Genomic DNA, 24381 nt, shown 5'->3' on the forward strand with positions numbered 1-24381 from the left:
GAGAGTGAATGTCCGTCGCTATGCCACCGGAAGAATGAAATGCGACAGTAGAGTGGCACCATCTTGGGCTGGATAGCGCGATAATTCGTACGCCATTCGCGTAAAGGTTTCTGGTCAATTTACCGACGTAAGAGCAGCAAGTACTATACCGCTGATGTGTGTTTGCAACTCAGGAGAATTTCGAAAGCATCACCAGCGCGTCTCCAATATCTGCTCCTTGCCATGTATTTGTGATCCAGCATCAACTAATGTCGCGAACCTCGGTGTTCATAGATTCTGTTTGGCGTAATGATCGAAGACGAGTAGAACATTGACACCTGATTGCGGGGTTTGCATTGCGAGGGCATATCGGTGTGACGTTTCAAAGCACCATCTCTTGATCGACGCTGGTTCGGAAGCTCTGATTACTGATATACATCGGCCTCGCAGTCGTGGCATGCACGGATCCCGTCCTGGAGCGGTATTATCCCGCATCGGCCGGTAATAGCGAAAGCCGGCCGGCGCCTCGCCATTCTGGATATCAAGAAGACTATTTGTGTTGATTAATGTATAATAAATACATATATAGTTTGCCGCCAACCATACATATGTTAATCATCGTCAGCATCTTATCAATCAAATCAACAAAAACGATTCAAAATGCCCAAATGGGTCTTCAACTGCAACACCGGCGTCTTCACCACCGCCGAAAAGAAACAAATCGCCGAGGGCATGACCAAGCTCTACACCAGCGTCGGTCTACCCGGATTCTACTGCCACACGCACTTCATCGAGCTCAACCCCGAAAACATGTACGCCGGCGGCGAGACGCCCAAGGCCTTGACGACCATCTCCATCTACCACATTGCGCGCGGCTTCGATACCCCGCAGGTCGAGGCTTTCTTCTTCAAAGCTCTGGATGATATACTGAGGCCCATCTTGAAGCCAAAAGGGATCGAATGGGAGTCTGGGATTTATGAGGCGAGGAGGGAGTTGTGGAGGATTAATGGGCTTGTGCCGCCTGAGACGGGGTCGGAGATGGAGAGGAAGTGGGCTAAGGAGAACCGGGTTACGGATGAGGAAGATTTGTTGAAAGTTCAGAAGCTTTCTAGATTGTGATGCAAAACATCGAAGCCTTGTATTGGGTTTGGGCAAAAGGTACTAGGCAAAGCCGAAGAATTGAGCTGGTCTCAATTCTTGACATGTAATAGTTGTCAAAGCCTTGAAATTGGCCCCCTTTACGTGACTCTCCAGTCATCTCTTGATCGGATAAATTAATATTTCATACACATTATCATTACTAAAACTTGCACGTAGCCCATGAAACGCAATCAACTTTAAGCTGTGGTAGTGGGGTCAGACCCAGGAGGTGCAGCCCCAGCACCTCCTCCCAGCACAATAGAGAAGACCACTGGCGTGTTTGGCAGGATCTCGGTCGTTGCAATGGACACGAGATTCGAGCTCGTTATGGTAGGTGTCGTTGTTATAGTACTAGGAAACGTTGTGGTGCCGGGTGTCTGAGGGTCTGAAGAGCTCGCCGGTGAGGCTGGTGAACTTGACGGAGAGCTGGAAGGCGTAACAGAAGGGGAGGATGATGCAGGAGATGAGGGTGCCGGAGAGGTGGTTGAGGCAGTCGCTGACGAGCTTGACGACGAGCTAGGTGTGGATAGGGATGTCAAGGAAGTTGGCGAAGAGACCGGAATAAGTGAGTTGGGCAAAACCGTAGACGAGGAGGTCGATAATTGAGTGGATGATGAGGAAGGCGGGGCGAATGAAGAGAAGCTCGATGTCGTCGTGGACCGGGAGCTTGAAGGGGCAGTCGTGGACGAGCTTGATACACTCGAACTAGAGATGGCGGGAGTCACCGATGGCGGCAGCGATAAAATGCTTGTCAAGGTGGTTGAAGGCAAGGTGATGACCGTGGTGGAGCTAGACGGCAGTACTGGGGGCAAAGTCACGGGTGTGCTCGTTGTGCTCGTGCTTGGGCTAGGTTCCGGGGTGAAGGTGGTCGAAGCAATCCTGGATGTGTTTGTGAAGGGGAAAGGCACCGTAAGAGAAGTTGACGTTGAGGACGTTGAAGACCTTGTTGAACTACTTGATGAGCTTGTAGAACTTGAGGAGCTTGTGGTTGAAAGAGGCGAGGTTGATGGGACCGCAGCGCTGGAGCTGGAGCTGCTCGTAGTGCTTGAGCTTGTCGTACTGCTAGACGAGGATGATGACGATGATGGACTCATAGAGGTCGATGTGCTAGAAGGGCTGGAGCTGCTTGAACTACTGCTACTCGTTGCAGACGACGTAGGAGGGGGGGTGATGGACGAACTCGACGAGGATGTTGACGAGCTTGTCGTGCTCGAAGACCTCGAAGAACTAGAAGATGTCGTGGAACTGCTAGAGCTTGAACTGGATGTAGTTGAAGAGATCGTCGAGTTGGAATATGTACTCGTTCTGGAGCTGCTGGGGCTTGAAGAAGGGGATGAGGTGATCGACGAAGTAGAAGACGAGCTTGTGCTGGTTGAAGTTGTCGAGGAACGCGTAGATGATGATGATGATGACGACGAGCGGGAGGAAGAAGATGAGGAGGAGGAGGAGCTCGTGGACGAGCTACTCGATGACGAAGTCGTACTTGTGGCCGTTGATGACCTGCTGGAGGACGTTGAGGTACTGGATGTCGTGCTAGTGGTCGAATTCCCACTTGACGACAACGACGACGAACTAGAAGAGGAGCTGAAGGAGCTGGTGGTAGTCGTTGTACTTGAGGTCGACGATGAACTTGAAGTAGTAGAGGTCGAGGACGAACTCGAAGATGAGACCCCGAGAGCCCTCACTGCAAACACCTCGTAGATGACAGTTCCAGTACTTGGACCACCACAAGAGTATCCAGTATCAAAGTAACAGGATGTCGTGCACAGGTTATCATCGGGTCCAGTCGAGAAGATGGGATTGATATCCTGAGAAGAACTCGGACTCGGGGTGGAACAATAGCACTGTTGGTAACTGCCTATGAAAGCAAAGTTTGACCCGAAAGAACTACAGCTCTGCTGGCACTGTGTAGTGTTGCCAATCGCGTAAACGTAGTTTGTTCCGACAATACCAAAGTTGCTAATGGCACCGCACCCTCTGTAGCTGTAACGGAAGCGAGGAGCTCTGTGTTGGAGGGTGGTGGTTGGTGCCGCACTTGAGGTGGTTGAAGTCGAAGTCCGCGTGGAAGACGTCGAGGAAGAGCTAGTCGTAGACCTTGTGGAGCTGCTGCTGGTCGTTGTGGTCGTTGTGGTTCTAGTAGAGGACGTCGATGTCGAAGTTCTGGACGTGCTAGTGGAGGTTGATGATGTAGTGGTAGACTGGTAAGCAAATTGGCGGACCCCATAGACATTATAGATGACATCGCTCCCATAAGTTCCTCCACAAGCGTATGTATTGTTGTTGACGCAAGCAACGTTGCAAAGAGCGGCGTTGGGGTTTGGCACCGATGCGAGAAGAGGACTCGGTGAGCTGTTCGGGGTGTTAGGATCCGAACACCAGCACTGCTGACCTCCGTCGTTTCCTGTAGCAGAGAACGCAGAGCCGTAGGAGCTGCAATCGCTCTGGCAGCCGATGACATCGCCTTGTTCGTAAGAGGTGACAAAGGGAAAGACTGAAGCGAAGTTCGTGATCTTGCCGCAGGCGCCGTAGATAAAGTTGTACTGTGGTGAGGCCTGTGTTACTGCGTGAACGACGGGTGATATGAGTCCCAGGCCGGCGGCCAGGATCTCGAACTTAGGTATGTGCATGCTCAGTTATGATTAACAGAAGGTCGTAAAAGTAGACCAACGGTTCACAGCAGTGCCCTCCCTCTGGTGCGAAAGCGAGGGTGGCTAGGTATGCCTGAGTTGGAGTACCATTGACAGGCGGTAACTTGCAAAAGATTTGACATACAGAGGAGATCCTGAGCTGAGGGGCGCCAGGGAGCCGGAGGATCTGGCCAGGTATTTGATCGGGCCGTGGTAACCTAGATGGCATCACATGGAATCGAAATCCGGCTCAGCTGCTTCGGAACATCATCAAATTGGGCTGAGTCCTTTCGAACTCGGTTCAGTTCTTGGCATGGAACTACATAACAAAACGCGTCTAGCACATCATCCGATATGAACGCCTCTCGCGCCCAAGGCCCGACTCGAGGGCCGACCAGAGAGGGGGGGAGATGGTAAGGCACGGAGAGGAGGCAAAAAGAGAAATGATGATCATGGCGGATTAAAATTGCGGGAGAGGCCCTCATCGTGAACGGTTGAGACGTTAATTCTAATCCAGGTTCCAGTCTGTGTCTCGATCAGACCTTGGACCCTGAATCCTGGGCAATTCGGTCCAGGATTCAGTCTTTCTTGGACTAAATTGGCAAGGAGGCAAGCAAACCTGCGTTCCAAACCGCTTCAGCCCTGAATAGCTCGCTCCATTTTCACGATGCCTGCCATCCAAAGTGAGTTAATACGGTGGGTCTTCTCGGACTCTTTGCTCCCTTTGAATGATGCTTGAAGCTAAATGTTGACAAACCCGCCGGCTCGTATTCCAGGTCCAAGTAGCCTCTACCGGCATGTTGATACTTGGCAAAAACCGTGTGCCAGCAAACCGGGTAGCAGGGTCGGGTGTAACATGAACCGTCCAGACCGTGTAACCTGCTCACATTCCAGCGGTTGAATCCACGTGAGCCCACGCATAGCAATACCACACGCCACCATTCCCCTTGCTTCCCTCCCTTGGTGCGGTGCGGACCGGACCTGATACGCCAGGGACCCCCAGGGACGCCTTCAGGGTTCTTTGAGAGGTGAATTGAATCATGGAGCCTCGCGCTCAGCTAGCCACTCGTGTAACGGTGAAAACGTGATCGATGTGGGAAGCAAGTGCTGCGCAAAATCAACGTCACTCATGTACCCGGCTGAGAAACGGTTCTTAGATCGTCAAGAGGATGCGATAACTTTATTGATAACTATGCCTTATCCTCAAGTGGACAGGGCCAAGCAGGCATCGACAGCTTGCCCGACTCTTCCCTGTTTCTGGTGTACCACGTCCGAAATGATCTCCCTGTCAAGATCGGGAAACATCCCTTGCAGAGTCTCGACAACGTTATTGTGCTCTACCCTGCTCAAACGCTGAGCTTCAGCAACTTCGGCGCTTGCCTGCCTCGCTGCAGCTTCTTCCGCTGACAAGTGGTGACGGGAAGATGGTGGCCGCCCATCGGGTGATATCTCGGCGCTCGGCCTAGGCGACAGTCGCTCGGAGGATTCTCGCGGCCTCGACGTCGGTCTTGATGCGTTACTAGGTACAGGCGGCGCAGGTGACGGCTCATCCGAAAACATGCGGCCGATTGTGCTAAGAGGCTTCTGTATGGAACGAAGAAGCCCTGTTATGGGAGCTTGGTCGTCTGATTCTTTTCCGCCTTCGTTCGATGACGTCGATCGACGGGGTGTGGACGACTCTCCCATGATGTCTAGGGAAGGCCTCGTCGAAGATTCCCCGGTCTGGTACCCGGTTGATGACTTCTCCGAGAAGACGGGTTCTTGAACAACAGCGGGCGAGTCAAGACGGTGTTTTTCAGCGATCGCAGATACCGCTGCTTCGACGTTCTTCTCGAACTCTTCGTCGGTGATGGTTAAGGTTGTCCGATCCATATTCTCGATAAACTGAATGGCACCCATCTACGTCACGTAAGCATTGTGTAGCGTAGCTACAGTCACAATGTGACCTACCAGTGATGAAAGATAGTATCCGGCTTCACCACCCAGCTTCTCCTGGTTTCGGAACCGCAAAATGTACTGAACATTTGACACCAGATGTTCGGGGTTGGCTTGGAGGACAACATAGATGAGGAGGGGCATAAACGAGTCGGCTGAAGAGTCCGACTTCGAGTGCTTGAGCAGGCCTATCAAAGATCAGTCCCCAAAGTAGCGACATGATGAAGAATAGCGACATACCGAAGATAACTTTGCAACAGTTCAATACGCAAATGATCTTGTCTCGCGGCGCTCGATATGACTTGATCTTAAGGATTTCTTTGCACAGTCAGCGGTCAGAGCTATGTTGAGATTGGGCGAGTAGGTACCTTGTTGGGCGAGCTTCAAAAATCGCTTACCGCTATCACCGGCTGGCGGTATGTCAAGGTGCTCCTCCCGAAGCCAGGCATAAATGTTGATCTTTTGTGTCAAGATATCATCTCGTTCCACGTCCTCTTGGTGTTGACCACGCCGGCCAGGCCCCATCGGTCGCTCCCCGCCTCGTCTTTTCGGCTTCGCTCCAGGTATAGGCTGTGGAGGAGGAATCGCCGGTGAGAATGTCTGTGTGTAGAGCCTATTCATGACCAGCTTCTCCATTCCTTCACGAGCATTGTCAAACTCTGCGTCGGAAACGTCTCGCCACACTTCACATTGCGCCATCTTGTTGGCAATGAAGGCGAGGAAGTCACTGATGATTTTGACTTGCTCGTGTACCATCCACTGTCGCTTTCCAAACTCTGATAAAAAGGACTTGAGGTACCTAGCGACTGGGTCCGCCTTCTTGTTTCGTAGTTGTTCTAGGAACCGATGGAAGTCGAATGGCAGCGCCGGCTCTGGCTCGGGTTCAGGAGGTGGCGGCCTATGTACGGGCATACCAGGAGACATCTGGGAGTCGATGCTCATCTGCCGATCATCGTGGGACCGCGCTGGTGTCGCCGGTGGCCCGTCTTTAGGAGGCACTGGCGGCCCTTGGTCATCAGGTGCTCTTTCTTTGGAGAACATGCTAGCTGGGGAGGCTGATTGTATTCTTAGACCCTGAAGCTCCTGTACCTGGTGTGACAGTGAGGGTACCAGTGGCTCGAGGCTAGACTTCCGAGGTGGATGCTGTATGCCAGGGCTACCTAGCATAGGCGAAGCAATCTCCAGCCTCGGGCTCATGACTTCTTCAGCTCCAGGACCCCCACCGTCGCCAGTAAACTGCTCCATGATACTCTGGATTTCGGATCGCGACCCATTCTCTTGCTCATCTTCGCTTGCATATCTGCGCTCGTCGTAGCCGGCATCAGATCGTGTAGGGGATGCAGAGGTAGGTCGGCGTTTGGCATTTGAGGGGGTTCGAGAGGGAGGCTGGGATGTTCTCGGGGTTGGAGGTGTTGGATCGACATATGTAGTGGACTCGATAGTAAGAAACTGTGTGGCAGTCTCGGCAGGGAGAGGACTCGTGGGCTTCAAGGTCGCTATCGACGAAGTCATCGGTTCCGGAATTGTCACGGGAGCAGGTTTGGACACGGTCTTGGGCGAGTCCTTGTGAGGTTTATCGCCCACGCTTGGGTCATCTTTCGTGGTGGTCGTTGTGACCGGGGCGTCTTCGCCAAAATCGATCAGATCGTCGGTCGCTTGTTGTTTGCCTGCTGCTTTTGCTGACAGCACGGGCTGTTTGTCTTCAACATGGTTGTCAAGCTTGAGCAGCTCCGTTTCAGCCTTGGACCCCGCGGTCTCGGCGCTCGTCACCTGGGCGGCGGCAGTGTCATTCTGGGGGGCGCCAGGGAGGCCGGAGGAGTGATCTGAGGGATCTGTAGAAGACATACACCACAGATATCGTGGAATATCGTTGTTCGTTTTTGGTGAGCTCTAGTCAAGCCGAGCAGCGGGGTTCGGCGTCGGTTTGGGAGAGGCGAGGCTCGAGCTCAGCAAAAGGCGGAGGGAGGAACAGTCGCTGACATGCAGGTGTGGCGGTGGGATTAGTCGAGCTGTGAGGGCCGTGGCTCGGTGTAGAATGGAAGCAAAGATCGAGAATCAGCAGATCAAAGACCCTGGCTGCAGATGGGAGGTGTTTGAAGGTTATCGGTGGGAGGTGTGTTGCTGAGCTATCACGGGAATGGGATCAGCAGTCCAAGGTAGCAGTGGGTTGGCCGTGTAACGGCGGAGAGAAGGCTGAGAATGTTGGTGTGCAACGGTAGAGATCCCCACAATTCGTGGGGTGTGGCGGGCCTGGAACTGCACGCTCGAACGCTCACACGCTAAGGTACGACGAGTGACTGACAGCAGGAAAGAGAGCGGGCGACTTTTGGCCAGAGTTTTGCCGGAGATCCAGGGTCCCCAGGTGCAGAAGGTCCGACCGACGTCACTCAGGTCCCTTCCCGTCCTTCTTTCCTTCCCTTCTTCTAATCCCCAAGTGGGGTTACCGGAAGCAATATTGTACCGTTCCGGTCCATACACGTGATCCCGAAGCCATGCCGTATCGGAGCCGAGCGAAGCCCTGCTTTAGACCGCCCGGATCCGGATGGCTCCACTGCACGCCGCCGAGTCCCCGCTGTCGTTCCTGGCTTGTTCTTCCGTCCCGGCGCACGGAGCTCCTCTGAGGCCTGTTACGTCTCATCTTCCCCTGACATCGGCAGGGAATCAACCTTACCTGTTAGACCTCAACCTCGGCCCATAAACACTGCATCGCCGCTGTCGACTCATTGGTGCACCAGAGGAGCTGAACCGCCCATGAATCCAGTAGAATTTCTGCTCTCTCCTCCCATTTATGATAAGAATCAATCAACCAAACTGTCGGATCGGCGCAAGGGAGCATGTCTCAAACCCTCTCGCAGGTCTTTCTTATTCGGGGTGCTTTGACGGATGGATTTCACATCTTTTTCATTTTGTTTAATCTCCATTCCTCTGCGACTGCACCGTTGACTGACCCACGGCGGAGCAAGCAGACGTTTTTGACATCTTCTTGCTTTTGCTCACCGTCCGGTCGGAATCCCTTCAATGAGCCAGAACAGCCCATCTCCATTTTCTTTATTTCTTCTGCCCTCTCGGGGTCCAGAACTCTGTGTTTCCCGCGTCCGAATCCCGTTGTCTGACATTACGCTCGGTCCTCTGACAAGTGTCAAGCGGCGAGACCTTCTTTCTTCTCCAGCCCAAAAGAGGATTTGACTTGACCTCCCCGAGCCGGCCGAAGCCCACCACACCAGACGTCAGACCCGGGATGAGAGCGTGAAGTCTTACCTGTCAGAACGAAGCGCTGGTAGTAGGCAGCGCGGGCTCTGAGTCGCCAAAAAACCTTCGGGCTCATCCTTGTTCAGGAGTCTGCTTTGTGATCAGTTTCTCGTTTCGATCCGGTCATCTCAAGTTTCAGGTTGGAACTTCTAGAACGTATCCTGTTCCTCCCAACTCAAGCGGTCCACAACGGACGCCGTCAAGTTCGCAAGCTACACTTTTATCGACAAGCGCCGTTCTCGTGGCAGGGGACCTCATGGTTGATGGATCTCACCCTTTCCCTTTTCTCTCTCCTTCTTTGGTTTCCCCTCAGTGGCAGAGACATCGTGTGGGAGGGTCACTGACAGCTGGCTAGTCTGAAGCCCGTGAAGCCTGATGTTAGTCAGTCTCAATCTAGCGTTCACTGTCACGAGGGCAGGTACTTTCTTTTACTTTTCTAGCTTTCTCTGGGCATCTGGAGTCGAGAAGCTTTACGCTTAGCTGCGTGAACGTTGTGCTGACAGCAACCACAACGGCACGTCACATCTCACTTATGCTTTTCTTATTCCTGAGCTGATGAATGTTGACCTTCTTGTCGTTCGTTATGTTGGATAGTACGAGGCCCATCCGAGGCCTTCGGCTGCATGAGGCCCGAATGATAGAGTTCTACATTCAATTCCCCTAGTCCCCGAGCCTTGTCGATGCTGGGTCGTTCTCTAAAACAATATCTGCGAAACGGCGGTCCTCCTCCCCGAATGAATCAAGCATGAGGGGCTCTCGACCTTATCGGATTTAGGCTACCGAAGAGAAATCAAGCAAGCCATGCCTCGGTCCACTCGATCCTGCCTCCCGCCCTTTGGATCTCCGATAAACGACATCGATCAGGCTACATGCTGGATGCGCCACTAGCCAGGGGAAATCCAACGGGATGGCGTTGTGGAGTGGTCTTCCCGATGGCTTGGCTGCCGCATCCTGGAGACCTGCGACCGTGCTCCTCCGGGAAGGGAGTCGTGTTTCCCAAAACGGACAGACTTGCGATCTGGACAGTCCACCTCGACCTGCGCCTCAGGAGATCCCATCGACCCCAGATGCATCTTACACGCCAAGGGACACCTTCGGGGACGTCTCTTGCTTACTCGAGTTGATTCGAGAGATGCGACTGGCCCGGACGTTGGGAGCTATGGGACGAAAGTGAGTTGATGCGGAAACGCCAACAACGGCCGAGGCGGAGGTTTGCACTAATCGTCATCTCAACAACAGCCCAACGGCGTGGGTTGACGTGCAGAAACTCTCTGTATAAAGGTTGCGGCCAGACCCTTTGACTTTATTCATCTCATCATCATCATCACCACATCTCATCTACAACACGCAGCACTCAGCTCGCTTACATTCCAAGCCCCGGTGGCAGTCATTCTCTTCCGCGACGCTGTATCTCAGTCAGCTCTGTGAGCCATTCTCTTCGACCTTTTCTCAAATCCATCACGATGAAGTTCTCCGCCATTCTCGCCCTCGCGTCTATCGCGGCTGCGTTCCCCACGCTTTCCGAGCCCGAGCTCGATGAGCGTGACATTCTTGAAATCGAGGCCCGCGATATCGAAGCCCGCCAGCGCGGCCGTGTCGGTTCCACCGCCAAGGAGTTCTCGACTGGCGGTTGCAAAGACGTCATTATGGTCTTTGCTCGTGGCTCTACCGAAATCGGCAACATGGGTACCATTTGCGGTCCTCAAACCGCCAACAACGTCAAGGGTCAATTCTCGAGCGTGGCCGTTGAGGGAGTCGACTATGCCGCTGGTCTCTCTACTAACTTCTTGCCTGGCGGCGCCGACCCCGCTGGTGTTGCGGAGATGAAGAAGATCATTGGCGAAGTCAACAGCCAGTGCCCCAACTCCATGATGGTCGTCGGCGGCTACAGCCAAGGTGCCGCCGTCACTCACCGCGCTGTCGAGGACTTGCCTCAGGCCCAGAAGGACCAGATCGTCGCGGCCTTCATGTTCGGCGACACCCAGAACACCCAGGACAAGGCTCAGATTCCCAACTTCCCCAAGTCCAAGACCAAGATCATCTGCGCCCAGGGCGATGCCGTCTGCAAAGGAACCCTCACCATTCTGCCGGCTCATCTGTCCTACGGCAACCAGGCTGGCAACATGGCCGACTTCATCAACCAGAAGCTCACTGCAGCTGGCGCGCAGAGGCGCAAGTAGACGCATATCACGATTGTCATGTTTATGAGGCGGAACTAGGGGGAACATTTCATGAGTATCCATGTACACACTGTGGCTTTGCATGCATTGAGCGGCGGCCTTATTTTTTCTTCTTGTTTCTACTTCTCTCTACAGGCATAAAGAGATATCCATTTCTACAGTTCACATATTTGGGAAAGGCATTTTGAGTGTGTTTTGAAACAGTGCAATAATTAGCTACCACGCCTCCTGGATTTGGTATTCTGGCGACGGAATATCCGGTGAGAGCTTGGGTTCGCCTTGGTACTTTACCTGAGGCTGGGTACAGATTCATGGGAGATGGGCAGCCAAGACACGCCCCAGACACTCGTTGATCGATGTGTAATAAAGAAGAAATTCTCCGAACCTTGTGCCCCATCTTGAGAAATGTGTGCTGTGCTCTGTGACAGTTGATGAATGAAGAACCCGGCATTTCGGGATTCAGAAGGACGGGGTTATGCTGGCGACGGGCAGGCGACGGGGAGGAGACGAGGAGGAGACGAGGAGGCGGAGGAGGACGTTGACGTACAGTGCTTACGTAAGTCAGTATTTTGGTGACACTGTACGTACCTCTGGGATATCCGGCCCTGCCGCGCCTGATGACTCAGGCAGAGGCACAGCTCGTCGCACTGTGGTGCGGCATCTTCTGACATCCCGCTGCTTCTTCCTCTATCAACCGTCAAACCTTCAACTCCTCTGTCTCCCCGATGCCTTGTTCGATTTTTCATCTCCGGTTCGCACTTCGAAGCACATCAGATGGGATGAAGGTATCATCGATTCTCCCGTCGGCAATGCATAGAGGCGCTCAGCTGGAAATGATAAACACATGCCGACGGCGGCGGCAGCGATTAACCTCCATCAAAGGCCACCATTCCTCTTCAAGGCGGCCATGAGAATTGTGTGTGCGTGATACTCCACCAATGTGCGACGTTGCGACAAAGGGTGTTGCCTGTTCAGCTTTCGCCCGAACTTTTTGCCCACGTATGACGCTCGTCGGAGAGAGAAAGGCTGAAGCGTGGCCTTACGCTCCCAGGGCTGGCCGGCTGAAAGTCTGAAGACTCCAGATGGCATCCGTGCTCGACCTTTGCCATTCGCACCTCGGACGCCTTGTTTTCTCCGGACGCACGGGGCCTCGATGTTGCTTGCTGTGGGATCCGCGGATCAACGTGGACGGGACTGGGGGGAAACATGATTGTCACCAATACGCGGAGCCGCCTAGCAGAATTTATTCCATCAGCCACCCGTTGCGCCGATCTACCTAAACAAGACTTCGAGATGGAACAAGGCCAGACAGTTCGGGTCCGGTTGACCGGTTCGCGGCTAGCGACGCTTCGAGCAGTGTGTCCGAAGCCAAGACATGCGTTGGACGGAGACCATCCCTGGCGTCAGCTCGTTGCTTTCTTGGCGCCGCTGCTTTGGAAGGTGAGTGAGCGCAACCTTAAGCTTTCGCCCATCACCACATGCACCGCACGTGGGGAAAAGACTTCACTGGCAGCTGGCAGATGACGGCGTCGAGCTTCTTTTCGAACTCTAGAAGAACCTTCGGTCGACTTCAATCAGAATGGCCTGGTCGCTCGATCTAATCAATCGAGTCCGAGAATGCACACTTGCACTAGCAGCAATGCCCATCACAAATATCCATCAATGACCAGCGAGAACCCCGGCCAGTGTGCCCACCACGTGGGGAGATCAACACGGGATAATGGTACCAACGGGGAATCCGCCCGCTGATTTCTGCCCTGGAGAATCATCGCTGATTGATATCTTTAGCCACCGATTACGCCTGCTCCCTCTATGTAATTTCGCCAGTTTTCCTTGGCAGCCCACCTTTGCGCGGGATGCAGGACGTTAATGACGAACTCGGTGCCCGCTGTTTCTTCTCCATTGCCGCTCCCCATGGGTTTTCCTCTCCTGTCATCGAACTTGGCCGGGGAAACACCAGAATGGCAGTGCGCATCGTCGAACTCTTTGCTCTGGACGTGAAGACTCGTTGAGAAAATCGGATGATCTCGAGTGCTGCGTTCAAATTTGCTGCACCCTTACGATCTCCGTAGGATCCGAACCGATGCGACCGCTCGTTTTTCGCACGGAAATGATCCATCACGCAAGACGCGACTCTTGCAATTGTCACTCGCTCAATTAATGCCGCCGCTACGATGAACGAAAAACCAACAACTGAACCACCGACCGTGGGCGACGCGCCGCGGCCCAGTCCCAACGAAGCCCCCGACAGAGCGCGGTGGCTGGGCGCTAATTCGAGGCGCGATGCTGTGATGTGGTGCAAGAGTGTATTTTACGAGGTTGTCCTAGGCCGAAAGACATTGCCGCCTTCGAAGAATGGTCGCATTATTCCACTACAGCTGGACCAAGATGCGCCCCTAACGGACGAACGACGAGGCGGGCATCCCTTCCTTTCGAACACCATCCGAACTTCCCGATACACTGTTTATGACTTCATCCCGAAACAACTCTTCTTCCAGTTTTCCCGAATTGGCAATTTTTATTTCCTCTGTGTGGGCGTCCCGCAGACCGTGCCTGGCCTTTCTACCACGGGAAACTTTACGACGATTTTGCCGCTACTTTTCTTCGTTCTGGTCACTGTCGCAAAGGAAGGATATGACGATTTCAAGCGCCACCGGCTAGACAAGGTGGAGAACGCGGAGACAGCGCGTGTGCTCAAGCACTCGAAACATCGCAACACTAGCTCGCAGACCTGGCAGTCTAAGCTTCGAAGCACTCTCCTGGGAGGCTCTCAAGTACTAGGCGCCGGCCAAGCAGTAGATGATGGGCCCTGGATAACAACGAGATGGTGTGACATCGAGGTTGGCGACCTCATCAACTTACGAAGAGACGATCCGGTCCCTGCCGATATCGTACTGCTCCATGCCGATGGCGAGAATGGCCTTGCTTATATCGAGACGATGGCCCTTGACGGCGAGACCAACCTCAAGAGCAAGCAAGTTTCGGCTGCACTGGAAGGACGCGATTCTGTCGAGAAGATCGTGGCCTGCGATGCCGAATTTGTGGTCGAAGACCCAAACCCTGATCTTTACAAGTTCGATGGTCGAGTGACTGTCAACGGAAAGTCGCTACCACTGACTTCCGCCGAGGTTATATACAGAGGCAGCATTCTGAGAAATACGGCGTCCGCGATTGGCATCGTTGTCAACACGGGGGAGGAGTGCAAGATTCGCATGAATGCTAATCAACACCCCAAGGCCAAGAAACCCGCGTTGGAGACCGTAGCCAACAAGATTGTCGTTTCCCTGGCGCTCTATGTCATTATTCTTTCTGTCGGCTGCTCCATGGGATATGTATTGTGGCAGCGGTCGCAGGAGAGAAGGACATGGTACCTGAGTGGTGCTGAAGTCAAGTTCTACGAAATCATCATTGGTTTTATCATCCAGTTCAACAATGTCATTCCTTTGGCGTTGTACGTCAGTCTCGAGATCGTCAAAGTCGGACAGCTACTCATGCTCAATTCCGATGTCGAGATGTACCACGCCGAAACGGACACTCCAGCTCGATGCAATACGAACACCATCCTCGAGAACTTGGGCCAAGTCGGCTACATCTTCACCGACAAAACAGGCACACTGACGGAAAACGTGATGAAGTTCCGCAAACTGAGCATTGCCGGCACAGCTTGGCTGCACCAACCGGACGTCGAAGTTGCAGATGGCGATAGCGAAAACAACAGCTCTGTAGACACCCTGTTTGAGGCTAAGGGGATCCCGCGCATTTCAACCCAGCACATTCGAACCGATGCCATCGTAGACGAGTACGTTCAATCTCCAGCGACTCTCGGCAGACCATCGATGGCTCGCTCACGAGCACCGTCTACGCGAAGATCGTCTTCCCAGTGGAGATCCACGGGCCGTCCGGACCATGTGCAGCCCGACGTCACTACCAGCGATCTTCTAGAGTTCATTGCCCTGAGGCCTCATTCTCTGTTTGCGAGAAGGGCAAAAGACTACATCCTTGCAATGGCACTCTGCCATACCTGCCTCCCGGAAATCCGCAACGGCGAGGTCGAATATCAGTCTTCTTCTCCAGACGAGCTGGCCATGGTTAAGGCAGCACAAGAGCTCGGCTATACTGTTGTTTCGCGGACTTCGTCAAGCATCACCTTACGACAGAGCTCGGAAGCCAGTGATGCAACCAAACACATGACATTCCAGATCTTGGATGTCATCGAGTTCAGTAGCCACCGGAAGAGGATGTCTATTGTCGTGCGGTATCCCGATGGTCGGATTTGCATTATCTGCAAAGGTGCGGACTCGGTGATCTTGCCGAGACTCAAGATGGCTAGCATGGCGTTGCAAAAGGCCCAGGATGTGAGGCAAAGCGCGGACCTTGAACGCGAACTTTTGCGCAAAAGTGAACAGCATGAGCCGAGAATCAGCATTGGTGGTCGCGCTAGCATGTCTTTGCGAAGAAGCATCGGAATCGCACGCGGTACCCCAGGCCCGAGTGTTCGGCCCCCTATGGACCGCAGCCAGTCTTTCGAGACGAGCAAATTGCGCAAGTCGGGCGACCTCTTGCGGCCGTCCATCAACATCCGCACGACTTCTTTCGAAGCTTCGGGGGGTTCTTCTCCCACTTTGCCATACCAAACACCCGAAAAATTCGCCTTCCTTGACGAACCCGCCATCGCCGACGACTCGACCATTTTTACCAGATGTTTCAAGCATCTCGACGATTTTGCCACCGAAGGCCTACGGACGCTGCTTTTCGCTCAAAAGTTCATCTCGGAGCAGGACTACCTCACCTGGAAGAAAGCATTCGACGCCGCATCTACCAGCTTGACGGATCGCCAAGACAAGATCGAGGCTGCAGCGGAAACGATCGAGCAGTCCTTCAACCTCGTCGGTGCTTCGGCGATTGAAGACAAGCTTCAACAGGGCGTTCCGGAAACCATTGACAAGTTGCGGAGGGCGAACATCAAGATCTGGATGTTGACAGGCGACAAACGTGAAACAGCCATCAACATTGCCCATTCAACCCGCATCTGCCAACCAGTGTCCGATCTGTACACTCTGGACGTCACTAAGGGAGACCTTCAGGGCCAGCTCGTGGCACTGTCCGAAGATTTGCACTCTGGCTGTATCCACAGTGTTGTCGTTATCGACGGGCAGACCCTGGCGACGATCGAGAAGTCGGACGATTTGACAGCCCAGTTCTACTCGGTGGTCCCCTTTGTCGACTCTGTCATTTGCTGTCGAGCCTCTCCGGCGCAGAAGGCGTTGATGGTCAAGACTGTTCGCTCCCAGCTACGAAAGCTGAAAGGTCGAATGGGCCACGGTCTTACACTTGCTATTGGTGACGGCGCCAACGACTTGGCAATGATCTCTGCTAGCCACGTCGGCGTTGGCATCTCTGGAAAGGAGGGTTTACAAGCTGCTCGGGTAGCTGACTATGCCATCGCTCAATTCAGATACCTTCAGCGACTACTTCTCGTGCACGGTCGATGGAACTACGTGCGTACGGCCAAGTTCATATTGTGTACCTTCTGGAAGGAGATGTTCTTCTACCTCCCCACGGCCCTGTATCAGCGCTACAACGGTTATACAGGTACTTCATTGTACGAAATGGCTAGTTTGACTGTCTTCAACACGTTGTTCACCAGTCTGTGCGTCATCTGTCTTGGGATCTGGGAACAAGACCTCAGCGCACATACCTTGCTTGCCGTTCCCGAGCTTTATGTGTACGGTCAGCGAAACATGGGTCTAAACCTGGCCAAGTATGCTGGCTGGATGCTGTCAGCGGCAATCCAGGGCGTGATGGCGTACTGGGGCGTCTGGGCGGGTTACGTCTGGTTTGCGCACTCGAGTGACCAGGGCCTTTACGCCGTTGGCAACTTGGCGTTCACTCTTGGCGTTGTCTGGATTAACTACAAGTGCTTGTAAGTGGAAAATGCACATTTCTCTTTGTCTGAAGGTGAAGAATGAAGACTAACTCTGTCGCAGCATTCTCGAGACGCACCACAAATCGGGTGTCGTGATGGGATGCTTCCTCCTCACCTTCTCCGGATGGTGGGCTTGGCAAGGTTTCCTCTCGTCGATCTATACCCGCGCCCCGTCAATCTACGCCGTACGCGATGGTTTCTCAAAGACCTTTGGTCGGGATTGGACATGGTGGCTGACGTTGATTGTAATGGTCACTCTCTTCATCCTCCTGGAGACCATTTTCCGCACCCTTCAGCGTTCTCTCATCCTCGCGGGGATGTGGAGGTGGCCTTGGGTTCGTAAAGAGGACGACGTTTGTGCGGATGAGTGGCGTTTGGAGCTTTGGCAAGAACTCGAAAAGGATCCTATTGTGAGGGAGAGGCTGAAGAGGTTGGCCAGTGATGAGGAGGAGGAGGAGGAGGCGGAGGATTGCGAGGAGGATGTTGTGGTTGGCGAGTCTGGGAGGGCGGGTTGAGTCATTCCTTTGCAAGAGATACCCCTTCTGTTCTATGCACTTCCTTGATAGCTTGAATATATGTAAGCTGCCTTATCCAACTGATCAAAAGACATTTCAGGGGTGTTCGGAGGAACAAGTTATGTATTCGCAACCTCGAGTCTAGCGCGGAGGTAAACCCATCAAAAAGCCGGTGGCTACTAGGTCCTGGGGTAGTATACAGGTGCTGTCTCCAACCCGGCGATGCCGGGATAAGGCTCCCCATACCGGATCCGAGGGCCCCACACGACGGAGCACCGGCCCGGGTGGGAGCTTACAGTGCCGTGGCAGAGGACAGTGCACCATACTCACAACCAATCATTTACGCCAAATTACGACAAGCCGGGACTGAATTAGTCCCATTCCCATCTGACGGGTGAAGTTCCTAGGAATTTTGGTTGGTCGCACGGCGCCATAAGCACTAAAACTTGCCATCTTCCCCCCTGTATCCATCCTGAAGGTACAAAATCGCAAGCGCCACGAGGTAGGTACATAAAGAGCATCCTCTGCCGGCAAACCCGTTTCAATTGCGGCAGAGCTTTGGTGCACACGTAAATTCGGCTTCAAGACATCATGCTCAGCATTCTGGGGCCTGACGATGGCTTCGTGCCATCAGTGGCACTGCTCACCGCCATCCCTGTGATGCTGTACCTCGCCTATCTCATCAGATCGCCCGTCACCATGGACATTAAAGAGCCGCCTCTATTACGCCCGACAGTTCCCTTCATCGGCCACATCATCGGTATCTTGCAACACTCATGGCAACATCTTGACCTCGCCTAGTAAGATTCTCGTCAATCCCCCTGATGCGTGGCACAGCGCCAATACTGAATGCCTCTGCCAGTGCAAAGTCGAAAGCTCCCATGTTTACTCTACCAATGCTAGGCGGCAAGATGTACGTGATAACGGAACCCGACCTCGCACAAGCGGCACTCCGCAACCGCTCCCTCAGCTTCGATCCGTTTTTGAGGGATCTCATCAAGGGGATGGCTGGTGCCAGCGCGCAGACCATGAGGGCGTGGGATGATTCCGCGTTTTACGGCCCTTGGGTGAAGAGTATCTACGGGGGTATGGCGGGGCAATCGCTGCTTGGGCTCAACATCTCTGCCGTGGGAGGGATTGCAACTGCGTTGAACGAGATTGGTAACGACGTCGAGGTTGCGGATTTGTACATGTGGAATCGGGAGTTGTTCACCCTAGCCAGCACGGATTCGCTGTATGGGAGTAAGAACCCACTGAGAGCGGATAAGAAACTCATCGAGGCATACTGGTAAGTTCCTTTGGATAATATTCTGACTTGAGATGGAGTGGCCTGACATTGAGTAGGGACTACGAAGCAGACGTCAACAAGCTCATGCTGGGCATCTTCCCCTCCCTCGTCGCACCAAAAGGCTACCGCGGCCAAGCCCTCTTCCAAGAAGCCTTTAAATCCTTCTTCGACTCCCAACTCCACGAGGACGATGACGTCCCATCCCTCGTCAAAGATCGTCGGAGACTGAGCATGAGCTTCGATATGACCTCAGCAGAAGCCGCCAAGATTGAGTTGATCTTCCTCCACGGCGCCATCTCGAATACCTTTCCCTCATTCTACTGGTTCTTCACCCGAGTGTTCAGTCAGCCTGTGCTTCTTTCGAGACTTCGCGAGGAGGTGCGGGGCGTCATTGAGGAGAAGGGGCGGGACATAGTCGATGGGGAAGAGAAGAGGGTGTTTGTGCTGCATATTGAAAAGCCGGAGGAGAGGTGTCCACTGCTCATGTCGTGTTTTCGCGAGACGCATCGGTTGTATGCTGCGGGTGTTCTCGCGAGGAAGGTCATGGCTGATACGACTATTTCTGATGGGAAGATGAGCTTCGTCGTGAAGAAGGACTGGCAGATTTCTGCACCGCAGAGGATTCTACAGACTGACTCTGGGATCTGGGGAGATGATGCGATGGAGTTTATTGGGGATAGGTTTTTGAAGGTCGCGGAAGAGAAGGGGGAGGCGGTTGTCAATGTTGCTGTCCGAGGGTTCCTTGGTTTTGGGGGTGGAAAACATATTTGGTAAGTTACTTGCCCCCACGATCCGTCTGACGATGAGTGTGTTGAAGCTGACCCTGGCAAACAGTCCCGGCCGGTACTTCGCGAGCGGCGAGCTGTTGGGCTCCCTTGCGTTATTAGTTGCTGGATTCGACGTTACCAGTTCAGATGGGCAGGCACTTGTGGTCCCAAAGGTCACGGCTGTACCTCTGACCGGCTCTTTTGGAAAGCCGGTGCCGGGCAGTGACCTCAAGGGGCGGATGAGCAGGAGAGCGGGGTGGGAAGATGTCAGGTGGGAAGTTGCTGCATAGTTGATGATCGCCTCCAGGGAAGTAAGGCTGAAGCAGGAATTGGAACAAAAGGCCTGGCTAAAGGGGCATAATTTATTTTCTTAGGTCAGGCCATTCTATGCCTGTGGTTGTGTTCAATGTACATGATCCTCTCTGTCATTCGTTTCTTCCGAGTTTCCAAAAGAATTCTGAGACATCTAGTAAGTACTTCCCGTCTCTTCCATTTGACGCACCAAAGTCTCCTTAGCATTTCTTCTTCATAGTAGAAAGACTTCTTCCTCACCGTATCGCAAAGAGTATCGGATCCTTTGCGAATTCCAACAACTCTCTCTTGCATATATTCTCTTCAACGGCATGCATTACTATAGAAGTAACTGGATAAAAGTTTCCGACATGAGTCCCAGGGCTTTGTTTAGATAGCAAGGAAAACATCAAACCGTGGACAGATAAAGCCCACCAACTATCTAGAGGATGCCTATGTTCTTGCCTCAATCCTTCCTGTCCTCTTCCTAGCCTTTGCCAAACCTCCGCCTACTTGACTTCTACCGAAACATTCGTTCCAGAATGTTCTGCTCTCATACAGAAAGACAAAAAGCTGAGCCAATATAATGGTCTTCGAGGTGAAGTATCACTTTGTGGTGTGCTTGAAGGGTCTGGGGCGTACACTAGGTAAGCATTGCATTTCTTCCTCGAGTTTTCCATTCACTATAAAGATGCCATTCTTCACGAAGTTTCAACTCACGTGAGCGCCCTGACACTACCCACCTCTAAATTCTGCAGTTCTGGCCATCAGGGTGATTCGTGATATGACAGCGCCGAGATCTTGAGGTTTACCTTTCGGCCTACAAACGGCTTGATACGTTGTCGGAATTACTTTGGCTAATCAGTGGCTGGATCTGTGTTTAACCTGGCTCTTCACGTGGTGGCTGTGGCGTATACGTCCAGTGACGCCCAGCACGTGGCGAGTGTATTAACGAGATGGGTATGAAGTGGCTTCTATGACTCATTCAGATTGAGCGCTGCGAGAAGGGACTCAAGTCTGGAATGGTTGTAACTGTCAGTCCGTACCTTGAGGCCGTCCGGCGTCTGATTCGTAGTGCCGGTGGTGGTGTACCAATCGTGATACAGAACCAACGGAGCTTCGTTGACCTCAAGCGGGCCAGTCACAATGATTGCGACTGCCTGTCTTCGATATGTAATTTCTGCATGATATGGCAAAGACCTAGTCTTGAACCCCCGTATCTGGAGCATCTAGTATGAGAGCTTCACAGTGCAGCACTGTTTCCATTCAAACTTACATGATGTGCCAAAGGGCATGATTCCAACCCCTGTGTCTGTCAGAGGTGATGTTGTGTAACCCATAGCGGACGCAAGTCCGTCGCCGCGAGTATTATTGGATTCATCACCGCAGCTTCTGCGACGCAAACGTACATTATTCAAACCGCGGTGAAGACTAAAAGCCTGCGCAAATCCTCGTTGGGACAGGGGGCATTCTTCGACTGCAGGGCCGAAGCAAACAATCAACTTGCGGCACAGAGCCAATGGGCCAGGATAAATGGCCGGAGCTTTCCCCAACGGGTGTCGGAGAGGGGTAACGGATCGTAAAATGACATGACCTTGAAGCAGATTCAATTTACCGTACGGCCGAGACTTCAGGTGGGGCGGAATGATATGTCCGTAGGAGCTGGCGAGAGATGCTGCGTCCTTGGTATTGCCTCGCCGTGGAATGTAGCAAGTGCTTCTCGAAGGAATTTGATCGTCTCTGGATGCGTTCAGCTGGGTGTCCTCCGACGTTGGGGCACACCTGGAATCACAGCCACAGTCTCGTTTCGTCACGTCTTGCGTTCTCACACAGAAAATGAGACATCGATAAGGGTCAAAAAGCTTTTTGAATAACAAAAACAGAACTTTTACTTTGGTGGTGAGACCTGTGAAATCTAAACTTAGACATACGACATCTTGATCACCTATCTCTTTTCGGTGTCCCCATCGTTCCCATTCACGACGGGCCTCTCAGCCCCTGTATCCTTGGCCGGCTCGGCCCTGCCGACAATCTCTGAGCTACGGAAGAATACCACCACAATAGTAAGAGAGGTGATGCCGAGCGCAAAGTTCATCCAGTTAGCGGCCCGCAGCCCGTCCAACGACGGTTGGTCCCACTCCAACACCGGGCCCGCTGCCTCAACCGATACACCCCTGGCCTTGGCCATGATGGCTGTCTGGACGGCGGTGGAGATGGCCAGGCCGATGGAACGGCCAACCTGCCCTACAGAGTTGACGAGAGCGCCGCCAAGAGCTTGATCTTCCTGGGGCAGGGCCTTGGAGACAAACAGGATGAGGGTGGGCCATGCCATGTCCGCGCCGATGACTGACAGGATCATAGCAGGTAGTCCGTAGGCGAAGTATGATGTGCTTGTGGGGATCGGTGTTGCGAAGAGCAGGCACGCGATGGAGACGGAGACGTTGCCGCAAACGAGGAGTATGTAGGTTGGCACACGCGAAATTAGAAGCGCAGCAGCCCAGGCCACCATAATTCCGCCGATGCCGGTGGGAAGGAAGTAAAGCGTGGTTGTGAGGATGGACTTCGCCTGGTAGTCCTGGTAAAAGTAGGTCGCAAAGATGAGGAAGTTGTTGAACGAGGCGAAGAACATGGCCATGATGGCGAGCGCGGCACAGAACTTTCCGCTGTGGAAGATGGAGGTCTTCATGAGTGGAAGGCGATCTGTCTTGAACTCAAGGTGACGCTGCCAGAACCAGAATACTCCCATAATCATGAACGAGATGACGATAAGGACCGAGATCCAAGGAGTTTTCCAGCCAACGACGTTACCCTCAGTGAGAGCCAACATCAGAGCCAGGAGGCCAACGGTGATCAAAGCTCCACCGATCCAATCAACCGATTTTCTAGCGCTGGCACCCTTCTTAGGCAACGTTGGAACAACGGGAGGGATGAAAAAGATGCCCGCCACAGCGACGAGGCCTGCGAGGATAGCCATGACGCCGAATACCCACTTCCAGTTGGCGTACTCGGCGATGAAGCCAGATAGAATGGTGCCAAAGGTGCTTCCCAGGGGTACGCCAGCTCCGTATGCCACGAAAGCATACGTCTTTGCCTTTCCAGGCGGGAATGTTGTCCCAAGGATTCCGATAGCTGTTGGTACGTTGGCGGCGGCGCCTAGACCTTGTAAGCCGCGGAAGACATTGAAGGCGATCTCGTTGGGGATGAAGGGGTTGGCGATGGTCATGACGGCGAGCCAGGCGGTTCCAGCGATGAAGATGATACGCTTGTCATAGATGTCGGCGATACGGCCCCAGAGGAGCAAGAAGCATCCGAATGTGAGAGAGTAGGCTGAGACGATCCATTGGAGACGCGACTCTGGGATACCAATGTCGCGACCGATAGTGGGGAGAATAATGACCACGGCTTGTACTGAGAGAGTCTACATGTCATCGTTAGGCTGTTCGGCAGATGTTGTACCAAGGATTACATACGTTCATGAAGCTGGCACCGCTGACGGTCGTGACGAGGGCGATGCTACGGGCCTTGGACATGCCCTGCTTCTCTGGCCCACTACTAACACTGCTGGACTCATCATCGGTCTGGAACCCATGGCTAGACATGACTGCTGATGTCTGAACATCTTTCTCCGGATCTGTTACCTCACCCATGTTGTGGGTGATGATAATCTCAATGTCCTTCTCTTCGCAGATCGGGATTGTCGCATGAGGGACGGCCCTCTCATCTTGTGAGCCGTTCATCTTGCCGCTGATCTCTCTTGAATGAGATGAGAAGTGAAAGTAGAGACCAAATGAATGCTTGGAAGGCTCAAAGAATGTTGTTCTGCTGGATGGAGCGTGATCTGATTAACATCGCGCGAGGGACTTCACCTTTTGTATCCAAGATCATGATGTGGATGCGTACCCTTGCCCCGGCCATGTTTGCTCGAGATCCCTCCCAAAAGAGAGAGCTTACCTCCTCCACCACCGAATCTACCCCAGCCAGGACTGGGATGCAGAGGGTTGCAAATGAAGTTGGTAGTGGAGATCACCAAGAAGGGTGTTGGATCCTTTTCTTCTGCGATGCGTTCTACTAGGCTCGCCCTGGCCTAGACGGATGGAGTCCCGCGAGCCAGTGGGATGGGATTTGCGCACATCTCAAGACATGCGGAACCTCGATCCGGAAGGCGAACTAGACACAGGTTGGTTGATGATTGCGAGCCACCGCCCTTATGGCCGTCCCCCTCTGCTGGCATCCCATGTCCGTCTCCCGGGAGAGGCTTCCGGGTAATGTTCCGCCGCGGCGGGTGAGACCGCATCCCTGTACGACGAGGGCCCGTGAGGAATGAGCATCACTTCTCCTCTCCAGTCCGCAAGGGAAAAAAAGAATGAAATCTGGCGCCAACAAGTGATGACCCGCGGCCAAGACCTGGGTCTTGACGGTCGCCATTGCTTGCGTTCGCAAATCAAAAGTCTACGACTCGCCGGAGGATGCACGGAGCTTATGTC

The 24381-nt window shown here is 53.4% G+C and overlaps 7 protein-coding genes across 7 annotated transcripts; 4 read left to right on the plus strand and 3 right to left on the minus strand.

The window, feature by feature from the left end:
• Positions 1-639: 639 nt before the first annotated feature.
• On the plus strand, positions 640-2820 carry CTAM01_05403 (uncharacterized protein; the record flags this gene model as incomplete). Its single annotated transcript, XM_060521433.1, has 4 exons — positions 640-1094; positions 1374-1449; positions 1513-1684; positions 1742-2820. The coding sequence occupies 4 exons, from the start codon at positions 640-642 to the stop codon at positions 2818-2820; spliced, it is 1782 nt and encodes a 593-aa protein (XP_060383647.1).
• A 381-nt stretch (positions 2821-3201) lies between these two features.
• CTAM01_05404 (uncharacterized protein) lies at positions 3202-3746 on the minus strand (the record flags this gene model as incomplete). Its single annotated transcript, XM_060521434.1, has 2 exons — positions 3202-3252; positions 3339-3746. The coding sequence occupies 2 exons, from the start codon at positions 3744-3746 to the stop codon at positions 3202-3204; spliced, it is 459 nt and encodes a 152-aa protein (XP_060383648.1).
• Positions 3747-4949: 1203 nt separating this feature from the next.
• Positions 4950-7526, minus strand: CTAM01_05405 (uncharacterized protein; the record flags this gene model as incomplete). The annotated part of the gene is made up of 4 exons (XM_060521435.1): positions 4950-5645; positions 5697-5869; positions 5922-5999; positions 6080-7526. The coding sequence occupies 4 exons, from the start codon at positions 7524-7526 to the stop codon at positions 4950-4952; spliced, it is 2394 nt and encodes a 797-aa protein (XP_060383649.1).
• Positions 7527-10393: 2867 nt separating this feature from the next.
• CTAM01_05406 (cutinase) lies at positions 10394-11110 on the plus strand (the record flags this gene model as incomplete). Its single annotated transcript, XM_060521436.1, has 1 exon — positions 10394-11110. The coding sequence occupies one exon, from the start codon at positions 10394-10396 to the stop codon at positions 11108-11110; it is 717 nt and encodes a 238-aa protein (XP_060383650.1).
• A 2174-nt stretch (positions 11111-13284) lies between these two features.
• Positions 13285-17551, plus strand: CTAM01_05407 (phospholipid-translocating P-type ATPase; the record flags this gene model as incomplete). The annotated part of the gene is made up of 2 exons (XM_060521437.1): positions 13285-17033; positions 17098-17551. 2 exons carry the CDS (start codon positions 13285-13287, stop codon positions 17549-17551), a joined length of 4203 nt encoding a protein of 1400 aa, XP_060383651.1.
• Positions 17552-18142: 591 nt separating this feature from the next.
• CTAM01_05408 (uncharacterized protein) lies at positions 18143-19896 on the plus strand (the record flags this gene model as incomplete). Its single annotated transcript, XM_060521438.1, has 4 exons — positions 18143-18351; positions 18414-18839; positions 18896-19609; positions 19674-19896. The coding sequence occupies 4 exons, from the start codon at positions 18143-18145 to the stop codon at positions 19894-19896; spliced, it is 1572 nt and encodes a 523-aa protein (XP_060383652.1).
• Positions 19897-21842: 1946 nt separating this feature from the next.
• CTAM01_05409 (major facilitator superfamily transporter) lies at positions 21843-23634 on the minus strand (the record flags this gene model as incomplete). Its single annotated transcript, XM_060521439.1, has 2 exons — positions 21843-23315; positions 23368-23634. 2 exons carry the CDS (start codon positions 23632-23634, stop codon positions 21843-21845), a joined length of 1740 nt encoding a protein of 579 aa, XP_060383653.1.
• Positions 23635-24381: the final 747 nt, after the last annotated feature.

The sequence above is a fragment of the Colletotrichum tamarilloi genome (assembly GCF_030869305.1).
Source record: "Colletotrichum tamarilloi strain Tom-12 chromosome Unknown Scaffold_14.1, whole genome shotgun sequence".
Lineage (NCBI taxonomy): Eukaryota > Fungi > Ascomycota > Sordariomycetes > Glomerellales > Glomerellaceae > Colletotrichum > Colletotrichum tamarilloi.